General features: G+C 40.9%; 1 protein-coding gene across 5 annotated transcripts in view; it reads left to right on the top strand.

Moving 5' to 3' along the window:
* TSNARE1 (t-SNARE domain containing 1) overlaps window positions 1-24,926 on the top strand; it is a 473,885-nt gene that overhangs the window by 295,621 nt on the left and 153,338 nt on the right. For all 5 annotated transcript variants that reach the window (XM_027665127.1, XM_027665131.1, XM_027665128.1 and 2 more), the window contains one exon: window positions 2,330-2,412. In XM_027665127.1, the coding sequence (XP_027520928.1) occupies window positions 2,330-2,412 (83 nt within the window). The remainder of the gene's footprint in view (window positions 1-2,329; window positions 2,413-24,926) is intronic.

Consider the following 24,926-nt stretch of genomic DNA (forward strand, 5'->3'; position numbering starts at 1 on the left):
CTGAGAGAGTTGGGGATGTTCAGCCTGGAGAAGAGAAGCTTCCAGTGCATAAAGGGGACTTACAAGAAGGTTGGAGAGGGACTATTGCAAGGTCAGGTCATGATAAGACAAGGGGGAATGGCCTTAAGTCAAAGGAGGTTCACTGTACATTACATATCAGGAAGAAATTCTTCCCTGTGAGGGTGGAGAGGCCCTGGCACAGGTTACCCGGAGAAGCTGTGGCTGCCTCATCCCTGGGAGTGTTCCAGGCCAGGTGAGACGTGGCTTGGAGCAACCTGGGCTAGTGGAAGGTGTCTTTGCCTATGGCAGGGGGTTGGAACTTGATGATCTTTGAGGTCCCTTCCAACCCAAACCATTCCATGATTCCATGATCCTGTGCCATTTTTGATTTTGTTCATCATTTTAATAGTTCAGAACATCTTTTCTTGGAGTTTTTTCTTTGCTTGTTTGAGTGTTTGTTTTAGTTTTTTGTTTTAGTTTTGTTTGGTTTTGCTGGCATTGGAATGAAAAATCAGACACTTTCCTAGAAATGCCTTCAGCTCAGTGCAATACTGGAAGGTCTTCAGGGCTGTCACACTGATGTGTGCACGTGTGTGAATGTAGCTCTTCCAAGGCTCTGTAGAAGAGGATTTTAATATCTTCGTAGACAGAGGATGAATTCCTTAGAGGCCTTTTCATCCCTTCCTGCTGAATCCTGACTGTGAGGAAAGCATTTGAGCAGAGGTCAGTGATGCCAACCAAAGACCATGGTGTTAAAGTCTTAATAAAAGTGGTTTTAGAAGCATTGGATATAACAAATAAAATGATGTTAAATCGATCTATAAAAGGGTATGACCACATAGATTTTTTCTTCTGCACTACAGTGTACATAATTTAAAATAAAAGGATCAGGAAACCATCTCTCCCAGGCGTTATAAAAGACTTTTACCAGGTTTCCAAGTGTTAGGATTAAAGTTGTTTATTCCATGTTTCTGTTGATTTGCTGGGGTTTTGCTGCTTTTCTTTTTTTTTTTCTTTGTTTTTTGAGGTTTTTTTTATTTTATTTTGAGTTATCACAAATATATAATAACATTAACAGACTTTAAGACTATTAGAGTCAAAATTGTCAAAGTCTGAATGGAACCATTTTCCACAGTTTATCTGCAAACTCTCATTTCTTTGTCCCTCACAAAAGTGGCCACATTAATTCATGTTCTTTCCTTTGAAACCAAAGAATAAATTACTTGAATCTTTTGTAGCATGTCTTAATTCAACTTCTAATACCATTAATTGAATATTTTTTTTGTCAGTTTTATTAAGGATTAGAGTTTATTTTCAAATTTCTACCTGTGGTTGACTTCCTCCCGATCATGTTTGTGTGCTCCATGGTGTATTTTCTGCTCCAAACCACTCAGGATCAGACCAAGGGCACATACTCTTCCATTGTGGCCAGAAATTATTGGCTGAACTTCTCTTAGGGGACAAGATTGTCAAGATTTCCAAGATTTCTGCTGGAAACACAAGCCCTTTTTGCAGGTTTTATACCACAGGTGTCTTGCTTACTAAGCACAGTTGGGAGTCGAAGTTACTATTTGGGTTTGATGGCAGTGGGGAGCTGTGGGCTACAATGTTCAAAGATAATCATTCTTTTTCAGTCTCATTTTGATTCCTCGTGGCTCCTCCAGCTTCCCCAATGCCAGGCCTAGCAATGTGGGGTGAGATTTTTCTGCCTTACTTTTAGGCAATGAGTCTCAATCTGAGCCACCCATACTGACCTCCCTTGCAGTTTGGGAATGTGGTCCGAGAGTTTGGGTTGTGGTTTGTTTAATCTGATCAGCTGTTGTAGTTTGGGATGAATTGCGCACCAGAGACTTGCTCTCCGTGGACTGGGATATTGTGCAAAGTGACTTGATCAAGTCCAAACACCTGGGGATGGTCAACACCCCCTGTGTGCCCAGAGACATCTTACCCTGAGTTATAATATCAATATAATTCCAGGTACGATCCGCCATGTGCCTTCTATAATTTAATCTAGTAGATTTATCAAGCTTGAGCTGCTTTCCTTTGAATGCCCTGTCATTCTTCCCGTGGATTTCAGTGGGAATGGGATGAGAGGTAACCTCCATCCTGCCAGGGGACACATGGAGAGATGTCAGTCCTGCTGCCCAGCTGATGGGTTGGGTACTCAGCAAAATGGGTTTCATCACCACTTCCCTGCAGTGCTGCAGTTCCCAAACAAGAGGCTGCTCCTCTCTTTATACCCAGGAGTAAATTGCTGAGTTGCTGTTGGTATAAAGTCTTTGTTTTAGGTTTGTACTCTGTGATTATCTTCTATTGTCTTAATTTCCAGATAGCATTGAAGCCAACATTGAGACGGCATCTTCTAACGTAGACTCAGCCAATGAGCAGTTGGCAAAAGCCAGTCAGCACCAAGTAAGTGGGTCTAAAAAAGCCCTGTGGATTTCAGTAATGATATTTAAATTAATATTTAATATATATATGTGTAATATTATATTTTATATAGATATATATATTTCAGTAATAATATTTAAAATAAAGAGAACACTTGGCAGCTGTGAACCACATGGCACATTGGCTGCATCACGTTTGTGCTACCTGGAAAGATGATAAACCATATTCTAAGTAAGAGCTGAACTTTTAATATATGTATAAATATATATGATTAAATTACAGTAGCACAGACAATTTGCTTTAGAGTAGTCATTAGGAGATCTGCATATTAAACAGACATTTCCCAGTAGAAAAGTCAACAATTAGCTGCTGTTGTTCTTGGAAAGATGACATAAAAAGCACATCATTTCTGTGTAGATGTGCTTCTGTTTGGAGTGTTTCCCTATAATCAGGCAACAGTTCTTTACAAAAACAACTGAGCTGTCAAACATCATGATGTGGTTGGAGAATAATGGCTGTGGGGATGGTGTTCAGCACTTTTTAAAGGCAATTTGAGGGTCTTTTTTGTGAATTGGGTTTTTTTTCTTCATTGGAACAAGAATAAAACACACTCACAAACATTAATCTTTTTGAAAATGGCTTGACCAGAAAGAACTCTTGGATGGTTACAGTTAGTGCTTCCTAGGGATAAAAGGGGGTGGGGGAGTGAACAAAGAAAAAATTGTTATTGCCTGGATTGGACTGATGGAACAAAAACTGTGAGTTTCCTTTTTTCCTCAACCATCAATTGGTGATTTTCATGTATCTGGAGTCTTGTTTTGCCAAAATATAGCTGAGGTCCACAAGAGTACATAATGCCTCCTTGTTGGCCCTTGGACACAATGAATTCTGAAGGTCTGGTGCAAACCTCCAGACCAAAGGAGTGAGAGCCAAAGGCATTTTACTCTGTTGTAAAGTGATTTTAAAATTATCTACAGCTCATTTACTAGTGAAATGTATTTTGCAAATTGTGAGTGATAAGAGTAACTTTGTAGAACTTTGATATTGCAGAAAATAAGTGTGGTCTTCAGCTCCATTTTGGTTTTAAGTGTATATATGTATTCAAGATAATGCGTGTCACCCTGAATGTAATCCTGCATTTGCTTTGAAAATAACTTGTTATGTACCACATGAAGTCTAAAATGAGACCAGAATGAATTTAATACTTGACCTGACTGCAGAGCTGATCGCAGAGCTGCAAATGACTTAATGATGACTTTGGCTAAGAAGGTCATAGAGTAGTCAGGCAGAAAATGAAAGCAACACAGTCTGAAGGAGCTACTTTCTTCAACCAGCAGGAGATGCTGAAATAACCTGCCCAGTTAGGAGGCCCTTTATTCCTCAGATATGTTGATCAAAGTGAAGATAGAGCCAGTTTTAGTGAGTCAACCCCCGCTAAGGGTATAACTATGTACTGGCTGGTATGTGCGGGAAAACACTTCAGAGTCTCTCTTGCCCTTGAAAGAAACCCATACAGACAAATGTCACTTAGGAAAATTCAACTGCTAAAGAAAACGTGCAATCCAGACCTCCTGCAGAGCACAGGTAAGTACCCTGTATGCTACTGGGTGAGAATCAGGAGTCGAACATGTGTAAACTCAGCTCTTTCATGAGGTCCCCTGAGATGTGAACAGAAAAGGAGGTGAAGCTTTTGTGACTTCAAGCCCTGGCCTGCTGCCTGGGGTTGGTCAGACTGCCTATGGTGCCTCATCTTTTATGTGCCATAATATCTGCTCATCTTACATCCAAAAGGACACTGTCTCCATAGGGCCCTGGTCTCACATCCCTCAAAGGCTTCTGTGGGAATTAATGTTGATGCCACTTGCATCCCTGTGGATAACGCAGTGTGAGTACAGGTTATCCTTCTGGGTGGTGTGTCTGGTTTTGGCAGCTTTAGAAATATCTGGGATGGGTTTGGGAGAATAATCAGCCAGATGGCCCTGTGGGTGAACTGCTTTTAAGGGACCTGCCATGGCTTTACACACTGGAAATTCCCCCTGCACTTGTCAAGGATCAAAAGCACGGGCTGTTTTTCAAATCATACTGAGTTTTTCTTCTTTTGTTAAACTACTACTTCACTGGTATATTTAGCTGTTACTCATGCTACAGTGTGATTATCCTGTAAATGCAGCCTGGCTGACATACATTTGTTATTTATTCCTATTTATATGTATATAAATGTATGTGTGCGTAAGTAGTATTTTTACGAGTCTATCAACAAATGTATACATAAACTGAGAAATCAGAAATGTCAACATTACTGAAGCATTCAAGCTTAAGACCTGCTGTAGATCTTAATGAAGGGATCTCTGTCAGGAGTAAAGATTAAGTGGCTGGTTATTTAACATAATTTTTGCATATAATTCCTGCAGTCACTTCAACAATACAGCTTGGAGCACCAGTCCCAACCTGCACATTATTGTAACAAAGCATCAGTTAACAGTTTTTCCTTAACTAGTACAAAATCAGGCATTTAGGTTCTCTGAAATGATAGAAATGTTTAAATAAATGTCAAGATCTTCTTGCTGAGTACCTTTCTTCTGTGTGCTAACAGTAGTGATTTATTACTTTATTATTCTTTGGTTTAAACTGCAAAAGGTTTAGTGGGAGCTGTCAGAGCTGTGCAATATTTTTTTTAATTATTATTAGCAGATTTTTTTCCCTTCATTTTAAATTATCATTACAGAATAGTTGTTTATAATTAAACTCGTTTTTACTACAGTAACAGTTAAGCTGGGCCACTGCATTATCTGTAGGAACACACGGAGTCAAAATGAAGATTAAAGAGTAAGTGTTGGAGCAGAGTATAGGAGCAGAGGAACAAAGTCCTTATGCCACATGAAAACCCTTTTGCTCACAGAAACTTGACAATTTGAGTTTGCTGTCCTACTTCTACTGCAAAATTTGAGTTTGAAAAATGACTGAGAAGCAAACAAATCTGGCAGGGAGAAACCAGGAGAAATAATCTCCTGCACTAGACTTGCTTCAGTGCCTTTCTTTCCAGTGAGGGTCTCATATCCCCTGGGCTCTGAGCAGAAATTACAACCCTTTCTATTAAATCCCAATGGCCCAGATTTGTCTCATGAAATTTCCCTGTCCATGCCCCAGAGAAAATGATTCATCCCACCCATCTTAAAACACTAATTTTGACATGGGTCAAATTGCTCTCTGGCAGATAGGGATTTATGGGAGCAAATACGAGTGTGGTTGGTGGAGAAATGTGTGTCCAAGTGTCTGAACTCCCTTTACCAGGATGAGGAATTGCTTTCAGAACATGACTTGTCTCATCTCACGGGAGATGTCTGACATAGATAGGTCTGATGGCTGATTCTCTGGACATTCTGCTCTCTCCTTTGTCTAAAAAGTGCAAGTAATATTAATTACACCACAAATATTTCAAGGGAAAATGAATCCCGTGCCTATCACCTATGCTTTATTGGAAAAAAGGGAATATCTAGGCACCCAGCAGTCTCAGTAGTTGGCTTTGAGGTTAGTTTAGGTGAGCTGAACATCACACTAAAGGAGATGAGCAGTTTCACTGTGCTCTGGTATCTCAAAACTTCCTGGGATTGAGAGGAAATAAAAAAAAACAAAACAACTCAGACTCCACAGATAATTATTAAACCAGCTACTATATTTTATGCAAAGTTTGGCCTAAATTCAGCTTGGCCACACTGACTGAAGGAGTCTGTGCTGACTGTTGAAGCTAATTTGTTTTGGAAGAGCTGCTTGTGTTGCTTTGGTTGATGCTGGTTGCTTTCCTTCCCTACGTCTGTGGAAATCAAGCTAATTTGTATTCCCTGGCATGGCAAAGGCAAACAGCAGTTCAGTGACCCAGCTGCGTGGTCCAAGAACAATTAGGGTTTTTCCTTGTAAAGAAGCAGTTCCTGGGTCTGGCTTTCATGGATGCACAGAGGGGCCCTTTGAAGGCTGGAGCTTTAAGGAAAAAAGCCTTATAAATCTGTGACATTTGCAGGGATCTTATCTCCTTGGGACCAACAAAAAAGAACTGGCTTCAATTTTTGCACAAATAATTCACTGGTGTTTTAAAAAACAAAAGAAAAGTTGAGTTCCAAAAATCACCTTCTCATAGTCTTTGAAATTTTCTGACATGGTAGCCTCTAAAAGCACTTGTTATAAATATTGTGATAATAAAAATTTTCTTCTCCTTTTGGTTGTGGATATACCCTAAGACCATGTCTTTCAATGCCATTAAATTGTTTTAAAGCCTAGTTTTAAAATTAACAGCCAATTAGCACCACAATATGATGGGGTTGCACCTTGACATGCGCAGGAGTCACCCAACATGCTGCAAAGCCATGGTGGGCCAACGTGATTGGAATATCTTGATGCAAATACAGCTACTTAATCTGGGCTCCTGACTTCAAGAAAGACATTGAGGTGCTGGAGCATGTCCAGAGAAGGGCAATGGAGCTGGGGAAGGGTCTGGAGAGTAAATCATATGAGAAGAGGCTGAGGGAAAACCTCTTCACAGAAAGGGGTGTCAAACATTGGAACAGGCTGCCCAGTGAGGTGGTGGAGTCACCAGACCTGGAGATGTTAAAAGAGTGACTGGACATGGCACTTGGTGTTATGGTCTGGGTGACAAGCTGGTGATCAGTCAAAGTTTGGATTTGGTGATCTCAGAGGTCTTTTCCAAAATAAATATTTCTGTGATTCTGTAATCCTGTGATCTCCAAGGACAGGAAAAGGCTGGATGCTCACATGGAGCATTCATGACAGAGGTGAAATGCAGTCTAAGGTGCAGCTCATACAACCAACCTCGTGTTGCTGTTGCTTGTCTGTGCCTGTCACCACTGATAGCGTGGCTGAGTTTGCTTCTTCTTTAGATAATTAGCACTTGGAAGTTTTATTTTGGGGGATCATGAAGCTATTCTTTCCTCTGGCATTTTCTGCCTGTGAAAGTGATGCGAGCTGAATTAAAACTGCAACAGGAACCCAGAGCTCTGTAAGGACTCCAAGCAAAAGCCATCACTGAAGTGACTGTTTAATTCCATGACTGAGCCTTAATCCCCCTTTTCAGCAGCAGAAGGAAACTTTGCTGCCATCCAGAGTCCTCCTGATTCTGTACCATGAACTCCAGTTGGGAAAAGAAGACCCTCCTAAATTGCTTGAATCTCTCAAAACCCAACCAATTTGCAGACCCTTGCTTTTTGCACTCAGCAACACACCAGCTGAGCTCAGGGGCATCTCTGTGTGCTTCCCCCTCAGATGGAATTTCTTCAATTTCAAAGCATTTTCTCCTCCATAACACTTATTTTTGTCCCCCCTCTTCCCTCTCCCATTAAGCCATATTTTTTTTTCATTTCTGCTCTCTATTGCAACCTCCCACTCCCCCCCTTTTGAAGAATGGTTTCCAGCATCACTGCTGCCTCAAACAGTCCATTCCCTTATCTTGCTAATTTTCATGCCCAGGTTGCTCAAAACCTACCACATAAGGATGTTTCCCTGTATTTCCTGTCAGATGTGTCCCCACACGGTCTGTATTGCTACAGAGCCTTGAAACAGCTTTTTGCTACATATCTACCCCTTCTTTCAGGCTCCATTTATCTTAGCAGCATGGTCTGGGCAGCAAACAAGGCTGTTTGGGGCAGTGCTTTCAACAGTTCAATTGAATCATTGAATCATCAAGGCTGGACAAGACCTCTAAGATTACCCAGTCCAACCATTAACCCAGCACCGCCACGTCCACCACTAAACCATGTCACTAAGCACCACATCTAGATGTTTTTTAAATGCCTCCAGGGATGGAGACTCCACCAATTCCCTGGGCAGCCTGTTCCAGTGTTAAACAACCCTGTCAGTGAAGAATCTTTTCCTATATATCCAATCCAAACCTCCACTGGTGCAACTTGAGGCCATTTCCTCTGAACCTGTCACTTGTTGCCTGGGAGAAGAGATTGATCCCCACCTGGCTACACTCTCCTGTCAGGGAGTTGTAGAGAGCAACAAGGTCCCCCCTGAGCCTTTTTCCCAGGCTGAGCTCCCCCAGCTCCCTCAGATACTCCTCATCAGACCTGTGCTCTGGACCCTTCCCCAACAGCAGGTGGTTGGAATAAAACTAATTTCTTTTTCCCTTGCTCCCTGGCTCCCTGTGAAAAGCAGGCTGAGTTTTCAGATTTAAGAGTGCTTTATTTTGAAGCAAATTCTGTTTGTGCATGTTTTTTTACTGTATTTTAATGCAGCCCATTTACAAAACAGCTGCTTACTGTGGGAAGTGATGTTCAAGTCAGCGCCAGTCCAAGTGATAAATGAACTGTGTGAATGCAGCAACTTAACCTCACCAAGCTCTGAGCCACAACATTTATTTAAACCTCTCTTTGTTTTCTGTAAATAATGGATCTGTGTGATCAAATATTTATTAAGAAAGGGTTTGTTTAGAGCTTTTGGATGTCATGCAGCTGGGTGTTCTCATGTGTAAAGGTAAAAATCTCTCAGGCCGTTTTTAATCACGACTGAACATCTCTTCATTTTTGCCATCCAAAAGGGAGAGATACCTCATCCAGGTGATGGATTAGTCTTTTTTTTTACTTTGTTCTAAACCATGCCCTGTAGGATTTTTGGGAGACAAAAAAAAAAAAATTAAAAATTATCTATTTTGAGCTCACTTTTTATTTAAGCACAAACCACCCAAGGAGGAAGTAGAAGGGGGATAAGTGGAGGAGAAGGGAAGGAGTTCCAGGGGAAGCCATGGACATGCTTTGAGGGATGGAGAACCTCTCCCATGAGAAAAGGCTGAGAGAATTGGGACTGTTCAGCCTCGAGAAGAGAAGGTTCTGGAGTGACCTTATTGCAGCCTTTCAGTACCTGAAGTGGGCACAAGAAATCTGGAGAGGGACTTTTACAAGGGCCTGGAGTGACAGGACAAGGGGGAATGGCTTCAAACTGACAGAGGTCAGGTTTAGATCAGATATTAGGGATAAATTCTTCACTATGAGAGTAGTGTGGCAATTGAAGAGTTTGCCCAGAGAAGCTGGGGATAACTCACCCCTGGAAGTGTTCAAGGCCAGGTTGGATGGGGCTTGGAGCAACCTGGTCTAGTGGAAGGTGTCCCTGCCCATAAGGATTGGAAGTTGATGGGCAACAGCTCAGCATCAAATGTGCTCCCAACCCCTTAATTGTATCACAGAATCACAGAATCATGGAATGGTTTAGGTTGGAAGGGACCTTAAAGCTCATCTATCTGCTTTCTCTGGTGAGAACTGGTCAGACTTCACTGACTGTTCACTTTTGTGAACTGCAGCACTGGCACTGTTTCAAGGGAGGATTTAAGAATATCAGTTACATTAATTATGGTGGTCTGCATTTAGCATTTCAAAGGCAAGGATTTTGTATTTGAAAGCTGAACAAGTGTCTGATCTGTGACAATTCAGAGATGGCAGAAGAAAATCACAGACTGTCTTTTGTTTTTCTAATTCATTTGTTTAACAAAATCTCTTCCCAGGGTACAATTTCATTTTGAGGGGTCAGAGATTAAAAAGTAATTTTCCCTTGCTAGCAGCAGCATAAACTAGTGAGTTACATTTCTCTTAATGGCCTCATTTAACAGAGGAGTGAATGGAAATCCTTGGTTACTGAGTGGAAAACCACACTTAGAGTCATCTTTGTGCCCAGTGGCAGCACATATAATAAATTGCGCTGCCCAAAGGTCAAAGCTTTGAGAAATTGTATTAAACTTACCTCTTAATGGGCTAGGAATACCAAGAAGTTAGGAATATTGGCACTGGAGATGTATACCTAACTAGAATCCGTGAAAATGAGGGACAGAAGTTAAGTACCCTGTTTTGAGTCCCAGCTGTGTAGCCTGAAGTGGAATTGCACTGGGCTGTGAGGTTGTCACATCTCATCAAGTTGCAAAATGGTCGAGCTTGGTCAGGTCAGACTGAAAACCTCTGCTAAAAATCTGCACACGAGGCAGCAGAGCTTTGCTGTTTAATTTTCCTTCCTGGCACAGGGACACTGTCCAAGCAGTGCCACCAGTCCTCAAGTATTCCATGTAAAGTCACTGAAATGTCAGTGAGTCCAGAGGAGACCACGAAGGTGCTCAGGGGGCTGGAGCAGCAGTGCTCTGGAGCCGGGCTGAGAGTGCTGGGGGTGTACAACCTGGAGAAGAGAAGACTCCAGGGAGATCTGAGAGCCCCTTCCAGTGCCTGAAGGGGACCAACAGGAAAGCTGGAAAGAGAATTTTAGCAAGGCCATGGAGTGACAGAACAAGGGACAGTGGCTTTAATCTGACAAATGATTCAATTTAAACTGGATATAAGGAAGGAATTCTTCTCTAGGAGGGTGGGGAGGCCCTGGCACAGGTTGCCCAGAGAAGCTGTGGATGCTCCATCCCTGGAAGTGTCCAAGGCCAGGCTGGATGGGGCTCTGAGCAACCTGGGATAGTGGAAGGCGTCCCTGCCCATGGCAGGGGGATGGAATGAGATGATCTTGAAGGTCTCTTCCAACCCAAACCATTCTGTGATTCTAAAGGTGCCACATGGGTTTTCAAAGCCACACTGACACAAATGGATTACCTGAATTCTAATATGGGGATTTATATTCTAGTTTCCCTGTCTTGAATTTTTACTTGATTTCCTTTAAAAGTATCAGTTTATCAGATGATCTTTTCATAGGGACAGTATAGGGACCCCTATTCTGTATTGTGTCACCTCATGTGACTTGGTACTTAAAATTTAGGCAGCTACAACAAGACAAGCTAATCTTTCACATACCTCTGGAAGACAGCTCATCCTACTTCTCATGGATGTTGTACCTCAGACTGTGATGTGCCCAGGAGGGGAATATCTTGCTTTCACACTGATAGACAAGTGCCTTCAAAAAAGCACTTAACTACCCAGGTAGCTTGGGTTTGATTTCTTTGCCTAAAAACTAATATTTGGTATCTTTTTGTGCTGAGTAGAGAATCCTGCTGTGTTTCTGGCTTCTGCTGTGGAAGATTGTTGTTCCTCCCAAAATCACATGTCACCTGTGCCAGTGGTGTTTAAATGCCACAGAGACCCTGGGGCACCTCCAGTGGTCACAAGTGGCTGAAAAGTAAATGCTTATTCCCCTGTTGTGCTTTAATAACTATATTGATCATGAAGGGAAAATGAGATGTAAGGAAAAATGAGTTACAGAAAATGAAATTGCTTTTATTTCCATTTTGATAAAGGCTGGAAGCACTTTAATCAAAGGTCTTTTCCACATTTCTGAAAGAAAACCCAGTCCTGGTAGGACACCTTTGTAGCACAACTCTCAGGTCACAGCCTGGCACCATCAGAAGTGGAGAATTGGAATTGTTAAGTCCATCTTATGCTCAAGAGGAGAAAAGAGAGTCAATTATAGTCTTGCTAAATCTGACATCAGCAGCATGCCAAGTGCTTGAAAACATTTTGAAATGTGGAATTGAAAGCAAGGAGATCTGTGCAGGGTGGGGCAATGCGGGATTTCATTTTACTTTGATAGAGTATTTGCATATCTTTCTTTGTGAGGGGAAAGGATTTCCTTAGACAAAGGTGATGAGAAAGACTTGACTTCCTGGTCTTCAGAGAAATATTTTCTGCAATTCTACCACAGAAGGGTTGTCCTTATTTAGAAGATTCATAGTTGAAGAGGTGCTGCTGGGCCATAGCTTGTTCTTGTGTGGCCAACTCTGAGGTCCCTTCATTTTGTTCTCCATCACACACTGTTCCGAGTTCAGGATCAACAGGTCAACATTTTGACGATATTCAGTCATTCCTGTATTCCCTACTGGAGGATTAGGGATTAAGGTCTTCTCTGGGATGATCTCAGAAGAGTAGGAAACATTTAAGGGAACCAGCTCCTCTTCATAAAGATCAACTTCCTCATTAATTTTTTTTTTTAAGATGACTCTGGGAAAAAACAATTTGCATAGTGGGTGAAAAATTCATTATCCTTTTTATGTCACAATAAATACTGAATTAGATCCATTTTTAGTGGGTTTGTGTGTATTCCTTGTAACTTGTTTTGTTTGGTTTTTTTTTTCTCCAGTGAGACACAACATATCATTCTTTTTTTTATTTATTTATAGACAACAGTTCTGTCCATTTACGAGAAACAATTCTTACATCAGTTCTTTTTACTGTAGAAGACGTTTTTCTTACATAGACCTGAAACATATAAAAGCTAAAATAAACTCTGTTTGCATTTATCTTTCTTCTTTAGAGTCTGTCCCAGTGGATATTACCCTTTTCATAAAGCGTTTTTTTTTTTTGGTCAAGAGTTTAAAGAAAAGGAAATAATCTGCAACTTCAGGCTTTCACTGTTGTCAAAGGCACATTCCTCCTTGTCATTAATGGAAGGAGAATAGAGCTTTATCCACTATACAGGTTGTATTTGCTGATTTAATAGTACTGGGGAGAATTCATGAGTATGCAGGTAAGTTTATTTTTTTCTAAGCAGAGAAATCTTAAATTCTACTCACAATCTCCAAGCTTTCCCTGACTGTCTTCCCAGTTGTGTCTTTAAAAGGGGATATTATTATTGAGGAGTATAAGGAGGCAATAACAACTGATTTCAGCCATCACCAATAAAAAATACCATGATTTTTCCCTAAGTTTCAGTTTCTTTGACCTAAAAGGAATATGAATGCCATGTATTCATACAATTGAATAAACCTCACTGTCTTCTTTCACTCTTTTTACTGGGAAGCACTCAATGCATGTACACCTAAGGCTCAGAAGCCACAAATGAGACCCTCCTGTCTTTACTTCTAAGTCCCACATTTCCAAGGCGTTCTCTCACCTCTGTCTGTGGGCTGAACCATTGTCTGGAGGTTCCTGTTTCACTCTGCTGCTTCTGGAGGAAGTGTAGGACATCTGGGTTCCATTTCTGAGCTCCCGAATTAGACATCTGAAGTTTATAGATTCATAGAATATCCTGAGTTGGGAGGGACCCATTGGGACCATCCAAGTCCATCTCCTGGCCCTGCACAGGAAAACCCCAAGAATCCCATCACAGACCTGAGAGCATTATCCAAGTTCAAGCATTATCTAAGTGTGAACACAAATATTTCAGAGAAAGGTGTCAGAAACCTTCAAGTAGACAAAAGTATAGTACCATGAAGTTCCTTCCAGTTACTTTTATTTCAGATTCAAAGACTCAGGTTTCTCTTTCAGCTCTTCCTCAATAAGATCCACGGATGTGCAACCAGAGACATAAAACAAAGGCTGTCCACTTCTTCTTGCAAATCAACTCAACCTTATCCTTATGTCAAATAATATGTTGCATAAATATTTTTTAGCTAATTTTTTTCTCTTAATGAATCAACCTTCTACTTCAGAATACCCTGTTCTTCTGTGTTACAGCTTCCTTCATGTCCCTATTTTATTCTGTTATCTGCACCATCTGATTTGAGGGACTGAGGTCTTGATGATACCAAACAATGTTTTTCCCTGTCTGTTCAAGACTTACATAGATCTGAAACTAGTGGAGAAACAATTAAACTTATTATTCTGGTGACTGTTGGCATGACTTCCTCACATCTTAAACAGAAGAAAATTTAAGAACTGTTTCTCATTGCCACAGGCAAAGAACATGTACATAAAGTTCATTAAAGCTCAGCTGATGAATGACATGAGAGTCATCTCAACTGATTTTGGGTGTATCCAAATTAGGACTTTGTCACTGGGTGTGTTGTGTAGGCACCCTAAATGTTCTCCAGGGATCTAGGAAGCACTGGGATTCCTGTCTGTGGCTACTCAAAGATGCCACTGACTGTGGGGTCTGCTATGGCCTCAAACACGACCTGTGCTGTATCACTCAGGTCCATGTGGATTTATGGGATGCCACAGGGCATCTCATATCCAGGTGTTTGTGTTTGGGTACCTGGATTAGGAGAGATCCCATTACAGGGCTGTTTATTTTGCTACATTATTGATTGAGTCTAAGTTCTTACCTCAGTGAAAGGTGGAGCCTGGGTTGAGACCACATGCTTTAGTTTCCTTAAAAAACAATTCATTAATTAATTTGACTTTGATGTGGCTTTAATTAATTTAATTCTTTAACGTGGCTTCAGTGGGAGTCTTCACCACATTGGACCAGGACCATTTAATCTTTTCTCTGGTGCTGGGCACTGATTTTGAAACATGGGGAAGTTCTGAGAGTTTATGGGAAAGGAGAAAGAGTGATCCAGGCCTAACTGCAAAGGAGAGATTACAAAATGAGTTGGTTAAGCTAAAAAAAAAGAAGATGGATTTGAAGATAGCAGTCTCTTGGTACATAGAAGTCTGCTGCAAAGAGGAAAGGAATAATCACTTTTTTGTTTATTACAGTTGGGTAGAACAAGAAGTGATGGGCTTAAACCTTTAAATGCAGCAAGAAAGAACTAGGGTGGATATTAAGAAAAGCTGTTCAATGATAAGGAGATTGAAACACTTTCTGGGGAGATTTGAGAGTCTTCAGCAATGGATATCTTGTAACAGTATCTAGTGAAACATATTTTAGGAAGGGTGTTTGTATAATTGCTTTTCCTGTTGCCTGTCAGATCACACTGCAAGGTGCAATGTAAACAGGACTTGTTCATATTGTATCACCAACCATCATTATCTAATCAGAAAATGTTGCAGCCATGAATCATCCTTTGATTTTCATTCCCATCCTCTCCTCCTCCCCTGCCCCCTCCCCTCAAAAGAAACATTCCTGTTAGAAAACTCCTTCAGAGACCAAAATCACTGATTTAATTTGACAAAGGTGATAAGGCTCAGTGTTTTCTGTCAGCTTTGGTTGGACTGGCTGTTGGGTACAAATCATAGAATCATAGAACAGTTTGTGTTGGATGGGACCTTAAAGATTATCTTGTTCCAAACCCCTGCCATGGGCAGGGACACCTTCCACTAGACTAGGTTGTTCTAAGCCCCATCCGACCTGGCCTTGGACACTTCCAGGAATGGGGTAGCCACAACTTCCTGGGCAACCTGTGCCAGTGTCTCACCACCCTCACAGAGACAAATTTCTTCCTAATATTCCATCTAAGTCTGTCTTCCTTCATCTTAAGGCCGTTAAAATCCCATTACTTTATCCAAATGCTTTCTACCTGACTTTCAGGTGACCCAGACTTGGTTTGCAATTACCATTTGTTCTCCAAATTACTTCCACAAAAGAGGAATCACTAAAATTATGGGGTATGTCCTCATAGTCCTTTGGATGAGGCAGCTGAGCCACACAGGCATTTATGTGGTTCATGTGGGAGCTGGGATGGCATTGCCCTCTCCTTCAAGGGTAACAGGCAACCATCACATTTCACTTTAACAAGCTGTTTGGGTTTCTGAGCCCTAGTTATGTTTGATTAGCATCAGGGTTGGAAATGAGGAGGATTTTTAGGAAGAGGTAAAATGATTGTGATGGTAGAATTCAGGAAGGCATGTATCCATGCTGATGCAAAAACTAAGGCCAGGGGCTGTCCTGTGCATCCAAGGCCTGGTTTTGTCCACATGATTAAGTTATAAAATAGAAACATAGAATAGTTTGAGTTGAGAGTGACCTTTAAACATCACCTTGTCCAACCCCTTAGCAATAAGAGCAGGAACATCTCCCGTGCAGAATGTGGGTGACAGCGTCCAAACTGTCCACTGGGAATGGTTGCTGACATGTTATGATGGAACTGGATCATTCTTTGGGACAACAGGACAGAACTACAACCAAAAGCATGCATGAATGATGGACAGCCACCGTCTGTGGCTGTGCCTCATCCCTCTTTGAGATATTGAGTATAGAAGTAGCTGCTTTGTGCTAAAGTTTGTGCTTGGACACTCTCTGCCATCTTCTCCTTACCCCGGAGGTTTGTCTGACCGTGATTTAGGCCAGCTCTGATGCACACCACCCTTTATCCTTGGGTTACACAGCTGGGAGATACCTCCATGGGAGCAGCACCACTTTTCTTGGGAGCCCTTGTTGGTGAAGGCACTGGCCCAGCTCACCTTCCTGTTACCCCCTCTCCTGGTTTGCCCTTCCAAGGAGAGCACCCTGCTCTTGTGACTCCCTGACAACTCCAGGGTCTCTAATAAAATAAAAAATTCTCATAGGGATGCATGAATTTATTCAGCACTTGGAATGATTTGTAAGAAAGCTTAACCCAGTGTTCACCAGCTCTGGGAGTTGTGCTGTGAGTCACATATTTATTCCTGATGGTCAAGTTGGAGAAGAACTTTGCGTGCTCTTTGGGGTCTTGTTTGATTTGGTGCTTTTTGTGTTATTGGGGGTTTTTTCCTGTTGTTTTTTGGGATGTATTTATAAACATAGGAACAGGTTTTTCACCTATAGGTTTTGAAATTGCTTCAGTGTGATCAGTAGGGATATTGTGTAGTTGTTTTACTACTGATGTTACTTTTCCATGACCTGAAAAGAAATCTTCATTTGATAAGACAGGGGGTTTTCTCAGTGCTAAAAGAGATAATAGAGTCAGCATGAAGAGGTGACTGAGGAGCTACTTGGACCCTTGGGCTCTGATAGAGACTAATCCCAAATAACACATGAAAACAAATCTTTTCCACCGTGATCATAAAGGTGATGGTCATTAATTGCCTGTAAGCATCTATAAATGGCAATTAGAAATCACAGTCTTTGGGAATAGATGTGCTGGAGGACAGAGGAGGGATGACATATTTCTGTATCTACCTGGAAATTCATTTTAGAGAGGAAAAGAATGCTGAATATAGGTCCTGCTTGCATAAAGCCAATTTAAACATGGGATTTAAACATAGTACAGGATCAGCAGCATAAAATAAAGTAAGACCTGAAAGTCCAAGGATTTGGAAATGAGAACAGAGTTCCAAAGACCAGGCAGCAGATGGATCTGTGCAATAGGAAATGAGGCTACAGAGCAACACAAAGCAGCAGAAGGATGTGAGAGAAAGAGTCGAGCAAATTATGGCCTAATTAAAAATATTTATTATAATTATAATATTTTTATAATTATAATATATATTATTTATATTGTTGTTATAATTATTTATTATAATTAGCTATATTTATTTTAATATAAATTTATCTCTAATTACTTGGAGTACTTTTCCTTATACAGCAAAAGAGCCACAAAGTCTGATTCTGCTCGGTGTCACTGTTATGAATCTGGAGGATTGTTGTGTAATTAGGACAGAAATAATCTGGTGTAAAAAAGGTAGAATATGTCCCACACTGCCCATCAGTTTCTGGATTAGATTACTTCTCCAACATGTGTTCAAGTGTTCTTCAGCAACCTTTCCCTCAGTGACAGGCAGTGTGGGTATTGTTTTATTGCTTTACTCTGGTCCTCCTTGCATTTCAGCATCCAAAGCTAATTAGGATTGAACAATAGAAGGAGGTTGTTGAATGAGTGTTCTCAAACAGATCATAAAATCCTGGTGTACCTGCTTTGTTTGCACAAATGGAGAGAATGTTGGCCCCCATGTAGCCACCTACAGGTGGTTCTTCAGTGAGGAACAGGCGTAAACTTGTAGAGGGAAACTGGGGTTTTTCTGGACCATCTTTTAAATGGGGTTCCAATCCCTAAAGACCTGATAAGGAGCCAACAGAATTTTCCCTTAATAATTCCAGAAGGCAAAATAAGGATTGTTTCGGATCTATTGATGGAGAATAGTAAGAAAAGGACTCATAACCAGAAGGTGGAAGGGAAGACTTATTTTTCACAGAATCATTTTGGGTTGGAAAAGACCTCTAAGATCATGGAGTCCAATCATTGACTCATCCTCACCTTGTCCCCCAGCCCAGGACACTGAGTGCTATGTCCAGTCGTTTCCTGGACACCTCCAGGGGTGGGGACTCCACCACTTCCCTGGGCAGCCCCTTCCAAAGCTTGTCAAGCCCTTCAGTGAAGAAATTCTTCCTGATGTCCAACCTGAACCTCCCCTCGTTCAACTTGAGGCCGTTTCCTCTTATCCTCTTGCTGGTTGCCTGGGAGAAGAGGCCAACCCCCACCTGGCTACAACCTCATTTCAGGGAGTTGTAAAGAGGAATAATGTCACCCCTGAGCCTCCTCTTCTTTAGGCTAAAACCTCTGTGGCCCCTTTTCACTGCAGTTTTTTAGGTCTGTCAGCACAATGAGTACATTTATGTGCAGTTAAGCTGCACCCTCTGCAGTTGAGCTGGGTCTGGTTTGACATCTTTGCTAACAAAATGTGCTGGTGCTTGAAAACACCATCAGATGTCAACCTGGGAAAAGCTGCAGATCGGTTCAGCTCTACTGTACCAGTGTAATACATTATTTTTCCCAGTGTAGATGGCCCCCTGGCAGTCACTGCTGGCAGAGCAGGAGGAAATGGATAAACGGATGTCTACACCCCAAAGGTGACAGGAAGTTCCTACTGCTCCTGTGTTGCTGGATGTCCATGCTGGATGTGACTGGCAGTCAAGGCACAACACTCCAGTTAAGATTTACTTAAATTTTATTTTTCTCAGTTTCCTTTCAATCGTTGAAAACATTTAATTTCAAAGTCCTCGAGACTTTCCTTTTGATAATCATAGAATCATGGAATGGTTTAGGCTGGAAAGGACCTTAAAGATCATTTAATTTCAATACCCCTACCATGAGCAGTGGCTTAATCACTCATTTTTAGATTGTATTTGTTGTCTAGGTGGATTCAAAAGGCATCCAGATCATATATAATTTTCTTAACATATCTGTCCCTTAGAACTGATGATCAGGAGAAGCACTGGAACACCTTATGCACTTTGGATTTTAGAAGGGTAAAGGCATTAGGCACATCTCATAAACATGTTTGTTCTGCAGCCTGTTGAGGACTGTGTTGCAAAACCCATCACCCATCCCATCAACATGTGGGAAAGCCCTGTGTCCCTTCGAGCTGGGAACGTTCCAGCAGTACTGAAGTTAATTAGTTGGTATCATTCTCCTTTCATTTTACTTGATTTGTTTTTCTCCATGTTTCAAATAAAAATATGAGAATTTTATATACTCCCATGAAAATGATTCTTCACTCCTCTGTCAGCGTGATCAATTGGTTGAATGGCTTTCTGAGAGTGTTTTTTCTTCAGGCATTAAATATTCCCTGCCACGATGTTGGTCTAACACACTTGGTTTAACTTCACTAATTACTAAAACAAACATCTCTTTATTTACAGGTTTTTTTGGTTGTTGTTTATAGGCAATTAACCTGTCTCCTTAGCTGGTATTTTCTCTCAGTCTTTTCCTAAACCTTCCATCTGTAGAAGTTCTTGTTTACCACCCTTTTCATGTGTGGGTGGTCCCCTCCAAACTCATTTGTCGACATGCACAGCAAGTCAATCTGTGACCTGTTGATGCTCAAAAAAGAAAGCAGAAGAAAGCAGCAAGTCCATCATACCATTTTTGTGTGAAGGCAGCAGATGCAGAAAAAGCATTATCATGGCATGGGACACAATCCCACCACACTCACCAGATGAAACAGGATTGGTTATTGATGCACAAACACAGACAGATCTGAGCAGATCTGAAATTGCTGTACTATGCAAGTGTTGAATTATGTTGTCTTTCTTGCAGTTACATTAATTTTGTCTATCAAGGTTTGGCCATCTTACCTTCACTAGGACAGGGGAGCAGGGCATGACCGACACTGTGAACTCTTCCTTTGTTTGAACAGAAGTTTGCTCTGCTCATCTGGCATTTAGGCTGCCTAAAATGAACAAATCCATTCAACTCCCTTATGGAATTTTTTTCTTTTTCTTGACAAATGCATGAAAATGCAGTGAGGTTCAGCTGCATACATCCATGCCCTGTGGTGGAGATGTCTCCCTGACCTCAGCTGGTGAATATTTGGTACCCAGGAGCACTGAGTGGGAGGTAGCCCTTGTAATTCTTGCTCTGCTTGCAGAGCAGCAGATGCTGCTCTTGACAACAAGCCAATCTTCCATTGAAACTCACTCCTGTTTGTTTGTTTTCTATTATTATTTTTCTCCTCCACAGCACTCTCTATCAGAGCACATCAGTGGCGCATTTCAAATTTTTCATTCCCACGTCTGTGGGGTCTCTTGGAGTGAACTTGTACATTGCTTTATTTCTCACTTTTCTGTCTTTTTTTTTTCCTTTTTCCCCAGCCAAACAGAAAATTGCTTTTCAGGGTGAAAAGCTGCCTTCCCCTTGTGCTTTTACCCTCAATCTACCTCAAACTGAGAAATGAACAGGATGAATCAATGACAAAATGTGTCTTTTTGAAGCACTTGGGAAGAAGGATATTTCATCACTTAAGATTTTTTTCCCTCTCATTCACAATCAATACATCCTGGTTTTAGTTTAGTGAAGTTCTACAGATGTTTACCCCACATTCAGGGACAGTTCAGGGGTGATAATGTGAAAGTCAATATGTTTCACATTTGAAACCCTATTTTTAACTGGATAGGAAAATGTGATTCAGGAGCTTCCAGTCCTGCTTATAGTCATGAAAAATTAAGGACATCCTTTACCAGATGATTTCCAGAGTTCCAAACTTAATTAACAATGAAAAAGGTGTTTTCTGTGATTGTGTGGTGTTTTCTGGGTCTTAGCAAACACAGGATGAATTATTCCTTCTCCTTGACCAGTTGCCACATTTTTTTGTAGTCTGAGATTTTTCAATGAGTTTTGCAAATAATGCAGCAAAATTATTTATATTTTATATTTATATTTCCCCCTGACACCTTTCTGACTGTTTTGCTGAGCAAAACAGGCAGCTGCCTTCTCTTTTTTAGGTCAGGTGCCCTCTGCCCCTCCAGCCCACCAACACCAATCCGTGTCACAGCCACGATTCACCAGCATGAGTCTGGCTTATCAAGGCTGGGTTTTGAGCCTTAGCAAATCTTTCTTCCTCTTTCTGGGAAAAGGAACTCATAATCATTCTCTTCACAAAGAGGAAACCAAAAATTATTCCTGTGTTTTCTTTTCAGCCTCCTTAACAAAAGAAGGCTGATGGTATGTCTTTTTCTTTCTCCTGAAATTAAGAAATCTGAACTTGTGATCTGTCCTACCTCCACCTCTTTTCTACATTTCTAAATCCTTTAGGCCCAAATGATTAAAATTAGGAAAAATAATATAATTCCTGCTGGATAAATGGGGCAGAAAGTTTGTGCTACCAGTGCCAAACTCAGTGTTATATCTTGTCTGCTAAAGGATGGTACCACAGGGAGAAGTGCTTTTGAGTAAATCAGCTTGAAACATGGCCTAATTGAAATATGTTTCTTTAATTGCATTAATCAGACTCTTAATAGGATTAAAACAATTACTCCTTTCTCTTTTATCCTTCAACTCCTTTCTCTCCTCACATGAATTCCCTTTTTATAGCTGTTTCTGCTTATTTGCATTTATAATCCTATCTTAAAAACAAAGTCTGTTTCCAGCTGAGCTCATCTCCTACCAAAGACTGGTCTAGAAAATCCAAGTGTAGAAGAGGTTTCCTTCCCTTTATTTGAAGAGGTATTTGCTGTTGTGTGCCCAGATCCAGTGACAAAGCCAAACTACAGATGATTTCTGCAGTTATATTTAGAACTGAAGAAAGGGAAATTTGGGTCTCGGGTTTCCCAGTTTCAATCTGGGATAAATCCAAGCAACAAGAATACTTTGGTCATTGGTTTTGTTTTGCTTCTTTTGGTTTTTTTTATTTCTTTTTCTGTTGATAGTGGATTTCTGGAGGAAAGGGTGACTGAAGGAAAAGAAGGACATTTAAATTAGAGTTACACAGTAAAAAATTGACTCCAACTTAGTCCACTTTAAGCTGGACTAAGTGCTGAAATCAGTACTTACTCCAAGTGCATCTGCAGGGCAGTGAAAACAAAACTTGTATTACTTGTAACAACCACCCCCAGAAGTGCTTGCACTTTTAATTTTCAGGTGCATCAAACTAAATTATAAAGAACTGTGTTTCATTAGAATCTACAATGAGCTTTAACAAATCAGAACTCCCCTGAAGGCAGCATTTTTGCAAATGTCATTCAGATTTTTACAAATTTCTTTTTCCATGGCATTTTGTACCATCCCTGCTTTTCTTCTGAGAACTGTACATTTAACTGTTGTTTTTTCCACCCCCTTAAAAGCAGAGGGCTGATTTTCTGTCAAGCCCCTTCAAACCTCTGCACCTTCGTCCCCCTGTGTCAGAAGTAGAGGTTGGATGTTTCTGTTATATGCAAACATTAATGCACAATACAAAAATAACTTAAAAAAATGTAAACCATGTGTTCTCTCACAATAATTATTAGGAAAGGGGCAGAAATGGAATTGTTTGAGTTGTTGCAAAATGTTTAAAGGAAAAAAAAAGAGAGATTTCCAAGTAAAAGCTGGATGGATTGTACGTAATTTTTCAACCTTATATCACACCAATCTGACAATTACATATACAGGCATAGATGTATTTCCTTAAATACAGGTTTAGATTAGATATTAGGAATAAATTCTTCCCTGTGTGGGTGGTGAGGCCCTGGCACAGGTTGTCCAGAGAAGCTGTGGCTGCCCCATCCTTGAAAGTGTCCAAAGCCCGGTTGGATGGAGCTTTGGGGAATGATCTGATATACTAGAAGGTGTCCCTGTCCATGGCAGAGAAATTGATACCAAGATCCTTAAAGTCCCTTCAACCCAAATTGTTCTATGATTCTACATCAGCTTATTGGTGGCTTTCATTCAAAAGACATGAAGAAAGAAAAAAATATTGCTTCCATCAGACAGACAGAAAAGTGGCACACAAAGGTGGGGTTCACCTTAGTCCATTTATTTTGTAGAGGAAGAATGGCACTAACCTGGCCAAAGGCAGACATGTATCTCCACCTGAAACAGTCACCTATTCTTGTTTTTTAACGAGGGAACAGAAATAGGCTCATTCACAGCCCAGTTTTCAGGAAATCAGTGCAAAAATCCCATAAAAGCGATGTTTGTTTTAAAGAACACTGCTCTCAGTGATGCATTCTCACTCATCCTCACTATCTCATAGATTTTCCTCACTCTCACACTCCCACATCTCCTGACCCACACAACCATAACACCGCAATCACTGGGATGTTTACGTCAGGCAGTGTGGCCAGGGTGGCTCGTGTGGGACAAGACAAACAGCCCCGTCTCAAGTCCTTGCTGTGTCTCATGTTCCTCTACAAAACATTGTTCAGGTAAGCCTTTTTTTGAGTGTAAAGACACTTTCACTGTTTTTTTATCCCTTAAACTCTTTTCTGTTGGGTCACTGGTTATGGATGTGGGCCATTTGACAGGGATGAGACTATGAGATGAGTGACAGGGCAAGGGAGAATGACCTCAAACTGACAGAGCAGGATTCAATTTGGTAGTAGGAAGAAATTCTTTACTCAGAAGGTCATGAGACACTGGAAGAGGTTGCCCAGAAAAGCTGTGGATGCCCCATCCCTGGAAGTGTCCAAGGCCAGGTTGGACAGGGCTTGGAGCAACCTGGGATAGTAGAAGGTGTCCCTGTCCATGTCAGAGGGGTTGGAGTGAGATGATCTTTAAAGTCCCTTCTAACACAAAATCATTCTATGGTTCCATGATTCCTATAATCCTTCTTCTAAAGTTCGCTCTGGTGCTTTCAATCACAGAAATTTCCATTCAAACACGTTTCAAAACACTCTTAGTATTGCTTTCACAAAGCCCTAAAACAGTCACATAATCCCACAGTAGAGACAGCTGAAATTTAAAAACAAACAAACCAATATCCAGAATAATCTATATCCTTTTCCTGACTCTAAGGAGAGTGAGGATGGCTAAGTTGGCTAAATGTATCTCACTCTGAACCTGTGCTAAACCAGTTCTCAAGCTCTGCTTCATAACCACTTGAGAAAGATCAGTGCCTTTAGAATTTCCAACCCCTTTTGAAAGATCTGCTTCAGGATTTAATTACTTACCCTCTTTGATTAATCACTTGGGGTTTACATTTCTAATGTCAGGTGAGTTGAATTCACGCCGTGAACCTTTGGGTTTGCCATAGCCCAAACTACACTCTCTAACACAAGGTGCCTCAACAGACAGTCCATATGACCAAACAAATCAGGTTTAGCCATGGAGATTTTTGTCCTGAAGGTCTGAGATAGGAGATGGTGGGGAATGAAGGACTGTGGTAAATGTACATCTTTCCTCATGGCCAAAGAGGACCAGGTGCACAAGCTTTTAAAAATTTCCTCTTTCAGAACAGGGTCATAAGTATGGTCAAGACTGAGAATTAGTGAATTTTTTGTCATGGATTTACTGATAAAATTACTGACAACCTTTAGGGAAATACAGGTGTTAATAGTGACTACCAGAGTACCTTTGTTTCCCAGTCTTTCCTGTGTCTTCCATCAGAGGAATAACCCTGGCTTCTGTCCTAAGATTTCCATAGAAATCGATTGGACCTTTAATTTTCAAGAGCTTTGAGCTGATGAATACTTAGTTTTGCTGATGACCACTGAGTTTTTGTAATTAGTCTCAGGGGTTTTTTATTTTTATTTTTTTTTTATAATTAGTCCCAGCCAAACTTCCAATTTGCCCCAAGCAATTAGAACATTGACAAAAGACTGTGTCCTCCGATCCCTTAAAATTC

This window comes from Corapipo altera, unplaced genomic scaffold, assembly GCF_003945725.1.
Source record: "Corapipo altera isolate COAL_440 unplaced genomic scaffold, ASM394572v1 267, whole genome shotgun sequence".
Lineage (NCBI taxonomy): Eukaryota > Metazoa > Chordata > Aves > Passeriformes > Pipridae > Corapipo > Corapipo altera.